Genomic DNA, 17,392 nt, shown 5'->3' on the forward strand with positions numbered 1-17,392 from the left:
TCCTATTAATTTAAGGGGGTTACTGGGACTTTTGTACAGTCCCTCGCTGATGTGATGAGCAGGTGAGGTTGAGACCCACAGACCTAGATTTGAGAGGACCACCCTTAAGGACGCTGTGAAATTCCTATAGCTGTTCTCCCCAACCTCAGCCCAGTGAAAGACCCTGGGCCTCACCAACACCTGATATAAGTGATCTGAAACATCTGTCATGGCCAACGTGCAAAGCGAGAGAAGGGCCACCCCAACAACCTCCAATTTTCAAGGCTTGCCTGGAGAGGGCCAGGGCTGGGAAAAGAAGGGAAAAGCCGTGGCAACATGGCTGAGGCAGGCAATTGGTCAGAACACAACTCGTGCTGGTGGCTGAGCTTGGGGGCGGCACTGTCATTACTAGTGCTGTCCGCTGATGTGGCGCCAGGCCCTGGGAGACCCCACATCTATGTCCACAACACCCCAGAAAGACAGAGCTTTGGTTTCTATTTCAGCGATGAGAAAACAGGCTTGGAAGTGCTCAGTGCCCTGCCCTCGGCCACCGGTTCATGAACACAGCATGACTCAGAGCCACCCTCCCCCAGAGCTCACCGGCTGTGTTCTGTGGGAGGGCGGAAGGGGGTGTGACGGGCCCTGGTGGCACAAATAATTCCCTAAGATAACGTCTCTAATTAGACCATAACTTTATAGAAACAACTGGCCTGGGAAAACAAAGACCAAAACAACCAGAAGAAATCTGAGATGTTCGCCTTGTCCCCTCCCTCCATGGACTAATAAACTGCATGTATCCTGCCTCACGGGTCAGCTACAGTCACACACCAGACACCTCACGGTCTCTAAGGCCCCCCAAGTCATGTGTATGATACTGCGCCTGTGCCCCTGCCGGTCTGATAGCCTGTGAGTACTCCAAAGGGCTGTGGCCTGTCGCTAGGTGAAGCCCGGAGTCCTGAGGGGCTGATAAAGATGAACAGCACTGACTGCCCAGCACCCACCTGTCCACTAGTTTTGTCTGAATTTGTGTTTTTCTCTCTCTTTGGGGACGTAGGAGTTTATATGCATTTTCTAATCTCATGTTAATATATATAAGGAGAGACTTTTTGGTTCTAGGAGTCCTTAAAATTTGGGTGTTCTCAAAGTTCTCCCTTATGAATGTTGGCAAGTCTCATTTAAAAATGACTCAACTCTGGTTGAAACAATAATGTGTTGGTCACTCCACTTAGGAGACAGGGCTCCACCTCACTCCCGTAATGGCTCCTGAAGTGCTGGAGTGTCTGTTGATAATAACCAAGACATTTCTACCTCCAGGTCTTAGACAGAAAGCGCAGAAGCCTGTGATCAGCGAGCACTCAATCATGCCACAAGTTTATGTGCTTCTCGGAACCACTCTTCTCTCTAGAGGGACATCTGCAAGCCACCCCCAAGGGGATCTGGTCCAGCTTTTCTAGGGTTTGTCTTTGAGTCATATCAGATCATCTACACGGGCCTCTGAGCAAACACTCACGCAAGGACAAGGCCCTCCTCCCCGGATATCCAGGCAATGCCAGGCTGCTGCCCAGTGTCAGACTTGTAGCCTACATCAGAGAACAGGTTACTCTTTCTTTCCTTCTCAAGTGAGAGTCTACCCTTTATTAACCTTTCTTTATAACCCCAGTTATTCAGAGGAAACAGGTTTAGCACAAAATGGAAGAAACAAAGACTATTTCTGGCCAAATTTATGGCCAAGCCAAAGGCATATAATGTGGAAACAAATTTCTCAAATATGTGACAAGCAGGTTGTTTTTTTCTCCCCAACAGTTCATTTTTCAGATGCAAGTTTCTCTCCACAGACTCACTGGGAAAAAAGGAAACTCCAAGAGCAGCAGAACACTGACAGTGCACAAAGCAGCTTTGTGATTAAAATCTGGATTTAGGAGGTGGCCAGAAAGAACTCACTTCTAATGAATGTCATAAAAATTTAAGAGCTTAAGGAATACAAGTGCATATATTTCCTAACAACACTGTTGGCTACAGATGAAACATGAGAAGAATATTCATTGCACCATTTCAATTCTACACATACATTTAGAAAGGGTAACTTTCTAAAGGTGGTTTCCTGAAGAAAAGGTTTGCAGAGCCTAATGGCCTGAAGCTGAAGCAAGGCTACTGGAATGATCTGAGTAGCTCCTGGGATATATTTTATTGAAAACTAACCTCTGAAGTAAAGTAGTATAGACTGAGTACTATAGACTTAGCCTTGTGTTGTAGCCTTTACGCTTACAAATGACTAGGAGGCCAGCTCAAGGCTTGCTCACGCACAACTTGGGTTTTAGAAAGGCCATCTGGCCAAGAAGAAAGCCCAACAGAAGACTCTTCCCCTAGGCCTGTGTGTCTGTTTCTTGATTATAAAAACCTCCCATTGTTATTGTAGAAACATCCACGATCCCACTGGCCGGGATAAACATTCACGGTATTCTTACCATCTTTCCTTTCACTCTTTTTGCAATTACATGTACTTTTAAGAATACAGAACTATTGGGTTGCGAAGCTGCCCGCAAAAAAAAAAAAAGAATACAGAACTAGTTAAAAAAGCAAAATTGTTCTAACAGGATTTTGCATACTTAAAAATTATCTTTCAGATAAAATTATGGTCTGGGACTAGACATGTCATATAGGTCACCCCCTTAAAGACCACAAGCCAGCGGTTTTTAGTGTATTCTCAGAGTTGTGATGTCATCACCACAGTCAGTTTTAGAATATTATCATCACCCTCCCAAAAAGCCCTGTGCCCATTAGCAGTCTTTCCCATTCCTTTTCAGATCCAGCCCCACCACCACCATCACCAGCCCACTAATTTGTCCTGATAAACTTGCCTATTCTGGACATTTCACAGATATGGAATCAAATAATATGTGTTATTTTGTAACTGATTCCTTTCACTTAGCATAATGTTTTCAAGATTTACCCACATTGTAAAATGGGTGAGGTCCACCACACGTCACCCGTTCAGCAGCTGATGGACATTTCTGTCATTTCTGACTACTGCTGCTGTGAAGAATACAGCTATGGGGCCTCCCCGGTGGCGCGGCGGTTGAGCGCTGGGTTGCGAAGCTGCCCGCAGCCTCTGCAGCGCTGGTTCAATCCCCAGCTGCTCCCCGGCCACTGGAGGAGGGTCCCACATGGCGCGCAGACCTCTCCTGCCGCCCGCTGCTCCCCTCAGCAGTGTACTTCGGTCCTTCTGCCTGCTCTGCTCCCTGCTCTGGCTCTGGTGAATTCTCTCACCCTCCTGCGCTTCTGGCTGTACCCGGTGCTTGTATAAATAAATCTTAAAAAAAAAAAAAAAAAGAATACAGCTATGACCACTTGGCTATGAGTTTTTATGTGGACATAGTTTTCTTCTCTCTCGGCTATGTGCCTGGGAGTGGAACTGCTGGGTCATATAACTCTTCAGCATTATGTTTAACATGTTTAACACACAGGACGAGCAGCCTCGCTGCTCATAACCTGAACAGCCAGTCTGCGTAGTCTCTCTTCCTGAGGGACTCATACTCTCCTACTTTTAGACAGATTTTGAGAGAGTTTCTTTATTTTCTCGTTTTCTGAATTACTATTTCGATCTCCTGAGATGAGGAGACCACCCTGACAAGATGATAAAGGCCCAGGTCTTCTCAGCCAGCCTCACAGTCTATCACTATTCTAGAGGGTCAGCTTCCTGCAAAGAGAGAATGGCATCAGGCTCACGGGGCGTGGAGACTTTGGAGGCTGGCATAGCCGTGGCCGTGGGACGAGCGGAGCTGTAGGGGCGAGTCAGGACTCTGCAGCTGGTCACTGGCCATTAGACATCTAGAGTGCCAGGCGCTTTCTCCAAAAACAGTGGGACTTTGTCATTCAAAGTGTAAGCTCCAAAATGATTTCAATATGCAAAGTCCTCTGTTTTTAATTATTATGGGAAAAAATAATCGCCAAATGTGTTTTAGTGTTATTTAATACAGATCTAGTGTATAGTTACTAATTATGTCCCTAGTGAGTTTTAATACTGGTTTGGCTCCTGAGCACCAATGACCTACCCAGTGTTCCCATTCACCTCCTGACATAGTTCAGCACTAGGCAGTTAGAAGCTGCCCTTAGACCCTGGAGGCTTCAGGGTCAGGGATGCTTTGATTACGGCCTATAAGACAGAGCAGCTGGCTGGAGGTATGGAGGGGAGAGATGAGGCAAAGGTTGGAGTTATGGCCCAAGCTCCTTCTGTGAAAAAGGAGGGGCTGTGCTACCCCAGGCAAGCACGTAGGTGGTGGCCAACACTGGCCACATGATGACGGAACCTGAAGATATGTCAGAGGTTCCTGTGCCTCAGCCCTGTGAGCTGCTCTTAGACGCATGATATCAGAGATTATGAAACCTAAAAAATAACCCAGGCCAGCCTAAGGCCCACATATGGTGAGGTGATAGGGGAACAGGCACTCGATACTGGTGGGAATCAACACTGGTGCAAGCCATTTGCGGGGGTAGGGGGGAGAGATTTGGCAATAACTAACAAGACTTCATGTGCATTTACCTTCTTATCTAGCAAAATCTCACTTTTACAGTTTCACCTCGAAGATACACCTCCAACGACACACAAAAGTACACGTATACGTTACTCACTGTGGCGTTGTTTACAATTGTGAAATATTGGAAATTAACCTATTTGCCCACATCAGAGAGAAACTGAATAAACGAGGGAACATTCACAAAATAGAGTGCTTTTGCAACTGTTTAAAAACAAGGGGAGGGGGAGCAATCTATGAATTAATGTGGAGTGATTTCCAGAATGTAGCCATAAGTGAAAAGAGCAACATGCAAAAGAACATCCCTGAGTAGCAGAGAAGGGCAACTAAGACACCCAGAAAGGATAACCAGAGACTAAGAGCTCGGATCACGACAAGGGTGGGTGGAAATGGCAATGAAGGATGGAAGGAATGGGGTGAGGAAGACGCCATTTTCCTGAGTAAGCCTTTGTTGAACTTCGAGTTCTGGAATCAAGTTAATGTTTCACATGCACACACACGCCAAGAAAATAAAATAAAGGGGGGGGGTGTCATCACTGGCTCAAATTATGAAATAAGAAATAAAACTCATAAAAAACTACCTCTGGTGACTTACAAAGAAAAGTATGAGAAGTAGTAATAGTGGGGGAGCACAGTATCGGATGGTGGTACTTCCCATTCCACATGCTCTTCCAAACTTCTTACTCCTGCAGCAAGAGGCCAAACCTATGCTCCTCTCCTTGAGTCTGGGGGGCTTGTGTGACTACCTGGATGGCAGCACGCGAGGCCGGAGACACTCGTGTACTCCTGGGACGAGATCAGAAAGGGCCACGCATAGCGTCTGCCTGGCTCTTTCTCTAAGGACACGTGCCCCCTGAACCCAGTCACCACGCTAAAGGAGGCCCAGAGCATATGGAGCCCTGAGATGCCCCCCTTCACCTCCCATAGCCCCCAGTCAACAACCAGCAGCTACCTGCCAACATGTGAGTGCACCATCATGGGAGCAGATCCCCCAGCTCCAGCCCAGCCTCCCCAGCTGTCACTACCTAGAGCACAGAGAAGTCTCCTGGGCTAAGTTGTGTCCAAGTCACAAATTTGTGAGCAAAATAAGTAACTGTTACCATTTTAAGCCACCACTCTTGGGGTTGTTTGTTATCTGGCAATAGATAACTAAAACATACACCTATATCTTATTCAAGATCATGTCCACTACCAGACTGGTCCAGGAGCAGGGTACGGGCCACCTGGGCTTCAGGCAGGCCAGGCGGATGCAGGAGCCCGTCACCAAAGCTCATACGGTTTCTTCAAAGGTCCCTCTTTCGAACATACTTCTCTCTGCTCACACAAGTCTGGGTCTGGCTTCCCAGCCCACACAGATCAGAATCACTAGCTTAATAAGGGGGGGTGGGAGGCGGGGTGCTCGAGGAAAGGCCAGAGGGACCCAGGCCAACACCAGCCACAGAGAACTGAGAGAAAACCTGCAGAGTCTGCGTGTGGGGATGCCCAGACTCAGGGTGAAAGGCTGTGACCTCAGGAGGCCAGCATGACGGCTGGTCACGGTGTTACTGTGTCTTTAAATTATCAAGAAAATATTAAATCATGCTGCCTGATCTGCTTAAGGGCTCAGGAAGTGCAATGTGGTTTTTAAAGATTTTCATCAGATTGAAGAGAAGAAAAAATGCCTCAGTACTTAAAGGGGCAGTTGCCACGTACCTGGAAAGGTTTGTAATAGAGACCCCCACAACTGACGCTGGTGACAGACCCCCTGACTACACCCACAGCAAGCTCGGGGAACATGCATTGGAAACAATGTTCTAAAACATGCTTGCCTTTTAAGGACAAGGAACTCTTTAAAAGTAAGCATTTTATTAGGCAATTTTGGTTACATCAGTGCACAATTCTCCTCATTTCCCCAAGTCTGCTGAGAATATGGACAGCTGACAATCCAGGGGCAGGCGACTCTGGGATAGGGGGACTCTCTGGTATAAGGAGGACATTGGTAGAATAATTTATATCTCATATTATGGTCCACGCTGCCTAGAGAGAGGCCTACTTCCCACTCAAGCCTGTTAACTTAGAGTGTGGAGGCAGCAGGTCAGAGGCCGGCAAAGTCACACTGTCTCTTTTTGTCCTGATAAAACTGGCTGGGGGAGGGTTCAGGAACCTCCTCTGCACTGACGAGGATCAAAGGAATGACTACAGACTGACGACCGGCTAAAGGCGCAGAGTGGGAGGCGATGCACGTGTCCTGCTAAGAACAGAAACACAGTCACTGTAAGAGGTCAGACACCTCAGGAACTGAACACAGAAAACCTGGCCTCACACTCCCTCCAACACACCCCGAAGGCAGCCACTTCTCACCACCTGATACGCCTTAATCTCACCCTCATCCTCCACTGCAAAATCGCCTCCCGCCCCCTCGTTCTGCCCACAGCCAGCTCTCCACTCCACAGAGAGCCAGTAACCCATCCAATTTAAATCAGATCAACTTTATTCCCTGCTCAAAACTCTCCCAGGGCGTCCCCATCTCGTTTGCAACCAATCCCATGGCCTTCCTCCGGTCTGCTTCCCTGTCCCTTGCTCCCCATCCACCCATGCGTTGACCACTTTTGTGCTGTGGGGCCTCTGCCCTCGATGGTGGCACCCCTGCCCCCTCCCCCCCAGTTCCTCTCTCACACAGTGCCCCAGCGCACTCTCTCACTCTGGCCAGACCTCTGCAAAAAGGTCACTTTCTCAAAATGGCCCCTCTGGCCACCAATCTAAAATGGCAGTTCTGACCACTTTCCACCTCCCATAATGGCTTTATTTTATCTTACCACCACCTCACGTTTGTTTCTTGCTGTCTCCCTGACCAGAGTGCAGGCTTCCTGAGGGCAGGGCCCTCACCTGTCTTGCTCTTCACTAGGACAGGCCTGGCACATAAGAGACACTTCGAGTGTGTAAGTTGGAAGGAATGCATTTAAGTAGCAGGACAGAAACGCCTCAGTTCAGCAGTTGCTTTACCTTTTTCCCAGCCGTGGGGCTGCTTTCCACACTCTGCACGGGGCTCCTCTGAGGGCTCTGGCTTTCTTGGGGGACACACCTGGCCATGTACACGCTGTAGTCCAGAAGCATCTTCTGCCGCACGCTGCCCACCAGCTCTTTCTGCTTTGGCTGGGACATAAGCTCTTCCACGCTGCCTTTGCTGCTACTGCGGCTGTGCGTCAGGTGGCCCGAGGGGCTGCTGTGTCTGCTGTGAGAGGGCAAGACCCCTGCAGCAGAGAAGGGGCGGCTGTTAATACAGATGAAGAAGTGACTGCAGTGGAAAAGGAATGCAGAGCAAACTCCACTGGGTTAAGATGAGTAACAGCGAAAATGGTATCAAATGACAGCTAAAAAAATATTGATTAGGCTGTTTTTCCCATCCTGAAAAACACCTTCTGCTTTAATGACAGACACTTTTTAAAGAAGAGCTTTTATTCCGCTCCAAGACAATTCAGAGTAATGGGAGCGATAAAATACAGCTGGTCGGTACCTTCTCTTCTCAGGGTCAAATGCAGGACGACATTCCCCAAGTGGGCGCAGGGTGCTACCAGGGGGCAAAGAGAAGGGAGCAGAGAGCTAGCTGCTCACTCGCAGGCCACGCGAGGCCCAACAGGAATCATTCATTCAACACGCTTTTCATCAGCCACTCAGGCTAAGCCAATTCCATGTTAAGAATTAAGACCTAATCCTTTCCCTTGAACTTGGGCATCTAGGCAAATACATCACAATGTTCTGTGGTGAGCACTGCAATGGAAGTACAACTAAAGGACTTGCAGGCCAGAAAGGAGGTGACTTCCTCTGCCTGAGAAAGCTGAGAGGTGATCCCAAAACGGACTCTTCCAGGAGAGACATCTGGGCAGCCTTTGGAAAGAAGCAGCATTTTCCCAGCCCAGGTGTAGGAAGAACATTTCAGGTAGAAGGGATGACATATGCAAAAACAGGGCCTCTCTAAAGTTCCAAGCAGAGCAGTACATGGGGCAGAGATGGAGCATTAGGCGGGAACAGACTGCAATGTACTTCAAAAGTAACCCTGACACTTAAAGTTTCCTGTAGCACTAGAGGGTCTAAGCACGGGAAGTGCCTGATGCCAATAATTGGCTTTAGTCTCACCCTGAGAGGAAAGTGGGGGGGCAGAGTGGCTAAAAATCAAATCGTTTTATTTTGCGAGGCACTAGCCATCTGAGCCACAGCTCCTCACAGCCTCCCAAAGGGCATGCAAGCCACTTGCTAAGTTTTAGGCGAGCTCATTTCCAGCACTCGAATATCTCAGGCTTTACACTGCATACCTGCAGAAGTAAATTTTTAAAAGGTAATCCTTTCTCATCCTCATACCATTTTAATGGTCAGCATTATTTTTAATGTTGGTGTAAGAGCTGTACCAAAAACTTTTCAAAATGGCTGAAAACGAAATGTACTACAGACCTTGGATTAGATCTTGCTGTAGAGAGAGGACATTAGAGGAAAAACCAGTGAAATTCAAATAAAGTCTCAAGTTTAGTTAATAGGTATTTAAAAACAAGGATGAAAATAAATAGGGTAGCAAGGCACTAACACTTCAAACTGAACCCAGAGAGACCCGTGCCTCCCCCCACCCCCCGTCATCCTAGGGGAAGAAAGGAAACCACCCTGGGTCCTGGCCGGGGCCTCCTGGCCAAAGAACAGCCTCTTCAAGGCTATTGTCACACTTCCCCAGGGGATGAGAAACTACAAGCTCTGTCACACTCTAGGGATCTCGTGGATGATGGCCCTATAGCACATCAAGACCCTGCTGTGCAGAGATGATGCTAGAATTCTAACAGTGTCCTAGAGAGCCCTTTTCAACTGCGGGGCGGGCACTGTCTGTCAAAGATGCAGCACCCCAGCTTCCTGCAGACTTCTGAAGTCAGAACCTGCATTTTAACAAGGTACCCCCAACAGTCAAGATTAAGAAGCACGATGCGGATTCTGGTGAAACCTCCGGCTTTCGTGACAGCATCCCTGAGAGGGGGACAGGGCCAGCTGGTCGAGCAGGAGGACTCCTCTCCTCTTGGTATTGACAGAATGGAGCTGTCACACCATAACAGCTGACAAAGCCACCCAGGCAGGCAGTGGGTCAGCGAGGGTTTCAAATGGCACAGTCTTTACCAATTTACTTCTGCTACTAGTTTAATCACACTTTTCTTGGCTTAGACTCATCATAAGTACCCCAATTCTAGCCTTACTAATAACCCAGACTAAGGCATAATGAAAGGACATCAGAGCTGTAAGGATGCAGCTCGCCTGACCCCAGCTACATCTCTGACTTTTACCACTAGGTAAGGACTGCAGCCATCAGCCTAAAAAGCAAACGATTTGTGAAAACCTCCCTTACGAACAGACACAGTCATCAATCAAGGTGGGCTTCCTTTCTTCCTACCTGGGACTCCCTCTCAGTTCTGCTCCAGGTCCTTTAAAGACACACAAGCATTCAGCACAAATGTCATTACCTGGTTTACTTCCAGAGACACCAGGTGGCTTCTTGATTTCTGACTTCAGCTTAGATGCCAGAATAAATCTCCTAAACCACTCTTCTTTTTCTCGACCAGTTCTCCCAAAGAGATACAGTATCTGATCTCGGGGGCCAGATCTTGCTCCCTCCTGAGGATGGGATGGCTTCTTCGGGTCCTCACCTCCCAGCTCTCTCTCAGCTGGTGGTTTCTCTTCACAAGGCTCCTTATCAGTCTGGGCCTTAGACATAAAATCATCTTGTCGACCAAGTTCAATACAAATCGGGTATTTTTTATTCCAGATTCGTTTTCGAGCCAAACTTTTAGGTACCAGATAAATCTACAGAAAAAGGGCAATGATCATTTATCTTTATTTATACTAAATAAAGAATTGTCTACATTGTGCATTAATATTATGCACAGCACAAATGCAAACTTTAGAGTATTTCTAACATAATGAATGTGAAATAATTACCACCTGCCCACATAAAAACTGAAATAATTTTCCCACAGGACTTGTTTTCAAAGAAAATAGATTTTTAAAGAATATTTCAAGAGTTACAAATATCTGTAATTGTGAGGTAAAAGTAGCACATTACTTGTTTAATGGATTATCTAAGTAATACTGGTCAAGTAAACTAAGTTTGGATACCAATTCAGTTTAATGACCCTGGAAGAAACTTAAACTAGGCGGAAAAGTGAACTTATCAAACTATATCCAGATGGGATGATCAAATTTATCAACCTCAAGTTGGAATAAATGTATACAAAAATGTTTTAAATACTTCTGTAAATCCTCAGGAAACTTAAAAGATTACTCACATGTTATAAGAAGAACAGAGAACCTACAGCTTTGGGGCATAATAATTTACATCTCTCAAAGACATAAGCATTTAATAATCTTTTCAAATGTAGTTATGTCACATATCCATAATTTTCACATTGACTGAGGCTTCTTTAATTATTACTCTAGCACCTCCACACATGGCTTTGTGTTTGGCTGAAAAAATTAACTCTCAAAGTCAGAAGAGTATGTGACTCCTCTGCTTCTCAAAGTGTGGTCCATGGACCAGTGGCACAGGTAATCAACTGAAAGCTCATAAAAATGCAGACCCTCAGGCCCACTCAAAATTGCTGAACTAGAACCAGCCTTCAAAAAGGTGCTCAGAGGAAAAAAAAAAAAAAAAGGTGCTCAGGCGAGTCATAAGTACATTTACACTTGAGAGGTTACTGGTCTAATTTATACTAATATTAAAACACACACACAAACACAACATTTTTAGGGGGAAAAATCAGTAAAGCAGCCCAAATTCCAAAGGCTTTTCATTCATCTAAGTTTCTAAAGTTAGTGGTGCTCACCTTGCTGTCTGAGAGGTCGTAGATTTTCTGGCTGATGTAGGTGACCTCTGGCTTTGTTTCATTGTAGCTTGCCCTCCTGGATATGTTTTTATTGGGCTTTGAAAGTCTTAAGGTTCCACCCTCAAGTCGAACAAAGACTGAATGTGTCAAGGTGGCATGGTAAGTTTCTGGATCATAATTGTAAATCTCATTCATCCATCCCTGATGGAGAAAAACTCCCGTTAGTAAAATTAGAATAAACACAAATCTGATTCAGAATGAAAATGATGACCCCTGTGGTATTCTGGACACTGAAACCAAATTGGATTTTTTTTTTTAAAGATTTATTTATCTTTAAAATTTATTTATTTGTTTGTTTGTTTGTTTGTTTATTCATTCATTCATTCAATCACTGGGTACAGTCAGAAGCGCGGGAGGGCTAGAGAATTCACCCGAGCCAGAGCGGGGAGCAGAGCAGGCAGAAGGACAGAAGTAAACTGCTGAGGGGAGCAGCGGGCGGCAGGAGAGGTCTGCGCGCCATGTGGGACCCTCCTCCGGTGGCCGGGGAGCAGCCGGGGATCGAACTGGCGCTGCAGAGGCTGTGGGCAGCTTCGCAACCCAGCGCTCAACCACTGCGCCACCGGGGAGGCCCCCAAACTGGATTTTGAGAATAAACTTTTAAATAAATTTTTAAATAAACTGTAGAAATGACCAACAACATGTCAAAATTCAAAGAGATACAGTAACTTAAAACAAATTGTGTTCTAGGTTCCCTATGCCCAAATCAACACAAATGTATCTATACATTGATTTTATAATGAACAAACATTGAAATATATGGACAACACACAAAGCCTACACCATAAAACTGTGCTAAAGCTGAGCTTATAGCTGTAATCGATACTCATCACTGAATACACTTCCTGCCCCCGTTGTCCTTTTTCAGATGATAGGGATGGCTCAGATTTCTTTAAAAGAAGTTTCTAGGAATTTTAGTTGATATCTTCCCATTTCCTGCATTTTATAAATATAAAATGGTGAATGTTCCAAGGACACAATAAAAAATGCATTCTGCTGTTGAATAGTTTGCTGTAAATGTATTTAATTGTCTTTTTAGACACAAACATCTTCATTAAATATCTCCTGATATATAACCCACAGTTTTCTTTTTTCCCGATTTGGTTGCAAAATACACTTTCTTGTATATATTGGGCTTACTTTACTACATCACGTTCTAAAGGCAACTAGGTGACTATGAGCTTGAAGCAGACCTGATTTTTCTGAGCTGCTCTGGAATTATCTCAAGGCCAGGATGTATTTACTGACAGAGGTATTGAAACCAAGAAGCCATGGAGGAAGGGAAGAGGGCCTGAGTGACTATTAGATTAAAATAGCAAATTGCAGGTGCAAGGGGTTAAGTCTCAGCACTATGAAACCATCCGCAGCCATTGCTGCACGAATTCGATCCCCAGCCAGGGAGCTCACCCACATGGCGCAGCAGACCTCTCCTGTCTCGCCCGCTACTCCCCTCAGCAATGTATTTCAGTCAGTCTGCCTATTCTGTTCCCCACTCTGTCTCTGGTGAATCATCTCACCCCTCTGCACCTCGGGCCTGTACCCCAGCTCTTGTATGCATAAATAAAATAAATCTTTAAAAAAAATTAGCAAATCGCTATCAATGTCATTTATGAATCATTTGGTCAGACAATCCCCAGTTGAGTTGCTCTTTTTCAGCTGAAATTCTGTGTCCCTCTGCCTAGCGCAGAGGCCACATGAAGACACAGAGCATATGTGAAAGCTCTGTGGGTCCATCATAATATCTAGGCTGAGATGTTCAACCTTTATTTAATGACGGTTTTGAATTATGGTAATAATAATTTGACATGACATTTCTGCAATAATATCTCTGTATAAAAGATTTTTCATTCATTTCCACCTATGCAAGATTATTATAGACAAAAAAGAAACCAACAGCATGAACATTTTAGACAAAATTCCCAGCATTACAGTTATAATCCAGATTTAGAAAGGCCAAAGAAAAAAAGGCAGCCCTGAATTATGAAGTTATTCCAAATAATAGGACAGTGTCTGAGAAAGAGAGTAATGTGGGCTGTAGAGACTTTTCTCTTGCAGAACTCTTGAGACTGAACAGGTTATCTACTTGATGAAGAAGAGAAATTTAGGAATAAAATGTTGTTTCTTTCCAATTATTTTCATTTTGTTTTTCCTACATCAGGGATCGTCCAGGGAAGCACCATCAATGGAACTATTGTAACGTGAGTCATAAATGTGTGTCATGATAAGTAATTTAAAACTGTCTTATAGCCACATTAAAAAAGGGGAAAATAGGGCCTCCCTGGTGGTGCAAGGGGTTAAGATGCAGCCTATGATGCTGTCCACAGCCACTGCAGCACGAGTTCGATCCCCGGCCAGGGAGAAACCCACATGGTACAGCAGACCTCTCCTGACTCGCCCGCTGCTCCCCTCAGCAGTGGATTTGTCAGTCTACCTGTTCTGCTCCCCACTCTGTCTCTGGTGAATCCTTGCAGATCTATGCTGTCTTTTACTAGGTGCTTCACATAATGAAAGAAGATAATCTAAGTACTCTCCAGATGAAACATTCTACTTCAGAAAGTCAAGCCCTTTAAAAAACCTTATGAGCAAGATTTAACACAGGAATAAGAAGAAAAGTGAAAGGTTAAAATTGTTTAAATTCTTGTAGTTCTGCAAGGACATTCAAAACACTCAAATTATGAAGAAGTGTACATTAAGCCGTTAGCCTAGTCCTTTGATTATTAGTGGAAGACCAGACCCCACAGGCCCGGTATCAGCCTGTCTGATATACAGTCAAACATCAAATCTGGGGAGTTAGTCCCTACAGTGTCCAGCAAACTGTCCACTGCTCAGTTGTTTCACACTTCTTAACCCTGAATTTCTTACCAAGGAGGGTATTTTTTCCAACTTCACTTTGTGACATGGGAGTGTGTCCAAAGAGAGAGCGCAGTTAGCAGCTCACTCCCATTTCTAACAGTTTAACTGAAACATTCAGAGATGCCCTCAACCCACACGAAAGCAATGAAGACAAGCCTTGCTTCTTTCTGAAGCTGGAATTGTTAAATGGGAACAGTGCACGCTGCTGGGGGACAATGACCACAGTCAGTTGGGCTGCAGCTGTCTGGCCCACAGACTAGTCCTGTGATCCTGTCTGTAAAAGGTCAGGGGGTTCTCTTCAATTCTCCACTGGATTTAGATGCTATGTCTGGCTGAAAGTATAAACCACAATCTATAAAGGGACACATTTAATACTTTGAGAGATTAAAAGCTATAATTAACCTTTTGCAAAATAATAAAGTCTGGAAGGACTACTATTGTGCTCTCTTTCAGATACAGTGCCAATCAGGGGGTCAAGGCCAATGCCCTCTTGGTCAGCTTTGATGCCAAGATGACCAGAGAAAAGTACCAGTCCCCTGCCTCATGACGTGATGTGTATTCTCTACCTTCAGTGTGCAGTGCTGGGCTGACACCCGACTAGCACGAGACTGCTGGCCTCTGACCCTGCCTGTCAGGTCCTCTTCATCAACCCTTCACCCAGTCATCAGGAAGGAGCAAATTCTAAACATAAGAACAGAGTTAGGACCTGAGGCCCCTGCTGTTGAAAACCATCTTTGAAGCAAACAAATATGTGATTACTTTTCTTTTGTCCCCAAAACTATACCATTGGCAGGATATTCTCTTTGCCGGGGATAAGCCTTTTTGATGTATTAATGGTTCAGAACTGGAGTCACCAGTTAAAACACCATAGATGACAAAACTTCAGAATAAGGCAGAAACAGAGTATTGAGCTTTCTGGAACTTGAGATACAAATTTAATTTTACCCATGAAAATAAAGCAGACCTATAGACACATAATTCATATTTTGAAGGAGAGCTTCATGCTAACAGTCAACAATCAAAACAAATAATGCTCAAAGACCCCATTAAGAGTATTTTTAAAAGTCCATTAGGGGAGAGAAATGCCATCATCAATACCATCCACATTCTCCAGCAGCCTGCTTTTCAAGGTCACCTTCACAGTTGTGCCTCTAGAAGCAGTGGAGACAGGCTAAAGCCACAAGCTTTGCCTGGAAAATGGCCTAGATCTCAGCTTTCCCTATCCTTCAGGGAGGCGTATCCTTAATTCAGGGTACCAAAGAATTCTTTTTATAATGCATTGACAGACAGTAAGTAATAGAGCTGGGAGACAACCTTCAAATTAGACAGAAAAACATCATGGTATCAGATAAAACCACTGAAGTAATCAAGGTCTGTTTTATAATTATACATGATAAACATTAAGCCACATTAACAAGTGCTCAAATGATAAGTAGATCAGAAGACAAATAAATTAGTAGCCTCCAAGCTTTTTAGATTATACATACTACATTCAAATTTTGTAAGTATATACCCACAATCTATACATGTACTTATAAATTATAAACATGTCCTAATGTAGTTTTATAAAAATTAAAAAACAGAAATAAAGCACAAAAGATGAAATTATTAGCACCTTTTTGCTAATTTTGTTTTTCCTGACAGCTCTGTACTATCTTCAGCTGACACCTCAAGGCACAATTTACATACTTAGGGTGAGGCTTGCAGTTAATGTTAATGCATGTAAATCAGTATTTCAAATAGTCTTATTGATATTTTCCAAGGATGCTGACCAAAGGTTAATACATGGTATGTAAAATATCAACAAGGCGTATTTATTTTCTTAGACAAAAAGAAAAAAGTATATATAAATAGAAACTTCAATATTTTCATCTTGGCCAATGTCTTCACCCACCCAATTTGGAGACCACTGAAAGAAGCAACAGAATGAAACAGAGTTTACAACGAGGCCCAGAGAACCACCACACCTATATGTCCATGCCCCGGGGCCATCTTGCTTGCAACCCCTTCTCTTTGGGGGTACTGCAAATCTCTTTTTATTGGCTAGCTACTATATAACAGTTTTCAATGGATTTACTGCTTTCTTTACATATTAAATATAAATTTTAGAGGTGAAAAGATATATCTAGAATTGATTTTTTTTTTCACGATTTGAGAAATCTCACAATGTCCACTGCTTCTTCTCACTCCATAAATGATACCCGGAACAAAAGCAAAGAAGGTCCTGCAATACGGAGTTGGAATTCAGGATATATTTTCCCAAGGAAATGATGCTATACACTAGTTACATATAGGTGGACAAGAATTACAGTTCAGGGCCTCCCCTGGTGGCGCAGGGGTTGAGCGCTGGGCTGCGAAGCTGCCTGCAGCCTCTGCAGCGCCGGTTCGATCCCCAGCTGCTGGCAAGGGTCCCACATGGCGCGCAGACCTCTCCTGCCATGCCCGCTGCTCCCCTCAGCAGTGTACTTCATCACTCTGCCTGTTCTATTCCCCACTCTGGCTCTGGTGAATTCTCTCACCCTCCCGTGCTTCCAACTGTACCCCAGTGCTTGTATAAATAAATCTTTAAAAAAAAAAAAAAAAAGAATTACAGTTCAGCCAATCCATCAGTTAATAGGTCAGTGGAAAATTAAATTAGCAAATTGTTGGATAACTGTTGAAGCGGGATGCTTATTACTAGTCTATTTTTGAGTATACTTGCAATTTCCTACAAGTTACAAATAAAAGTTAAAAAAAAAACTTTCTGTAGTCATCTGACATCCTTAACCACTATGCCTATAGAATTCGGGAAGCATAACCACGAGGTCGACCCTCCAACCAACTTCAAAAAGTGGGCACTGCTTAAGGACAGGGTGCCTGCATTGTGGCACCTCCTCTGTAACTCCAGCAACAAGAAGCACAGGAAATGGCCTATTCATAAAAACTCAAGTGACCCATTCAGAGGCAGGGTATTTTCTGTTAAGTGTAATGTAGAAAGAAAAGCTTTGTTATTTCTTGTACTTATTGTACTGAGGATTATAATAAGAGACCAACAAGAAGCAACCCAAATCTCTTTTTGCTGCATGTAATGAGGTAATTTTCTCCTTAAGATGTGCTCACTCCAATTTCTTAAAAGAAAGAAGTGCATGAAACTGAGATTAAATT

The 17,392-nt window shown here is 44.4% G+C and overlaps 1 protein-coding gene across 1 annotated transcript in view; it reads right to left on the reverse strand.

Annotated features, from left to right (window-relative positions):
• TEX2 (testis expressed 2) overlaps positions 1-17,392 on the reverse strand; it is a gene marked incomplete at its 3' end in the record, with an annotated part of 50,264 nt that overhangs the window by 25,547 nt on the left and 7,325 nt on the right. The window contains exons 2-4 of the mRNA XM_084239425.1: positions 11,339-11,539; positions 9,980-10,319; positions 7,494-7,741 (exon numbers count right to left, since the gene is read on the reverse strand). Coding sequence (XP_084095551.1) covers positions 7,494-7,741; positions 9,980-10,319; positions 11,339-11,539 — 789 coding nt within the window. The remainder of the gene's footprint in view (positions 1-7,493; positions 7,742-9,979; positions 10,320-11,338; positions 11,540-17,392) is intronic.

This window comes from Talpa europaea, assembly GCF_964194135.1.
Source record: "Talpa europaea genome assembly, chromosome: 7".
NCBI classification, from domain to species: Eukaryota; Metazoa; Chordata; class Mammalia; order Eulipotyphla; family Talpidae; genus Talpa; species Talpa europaea.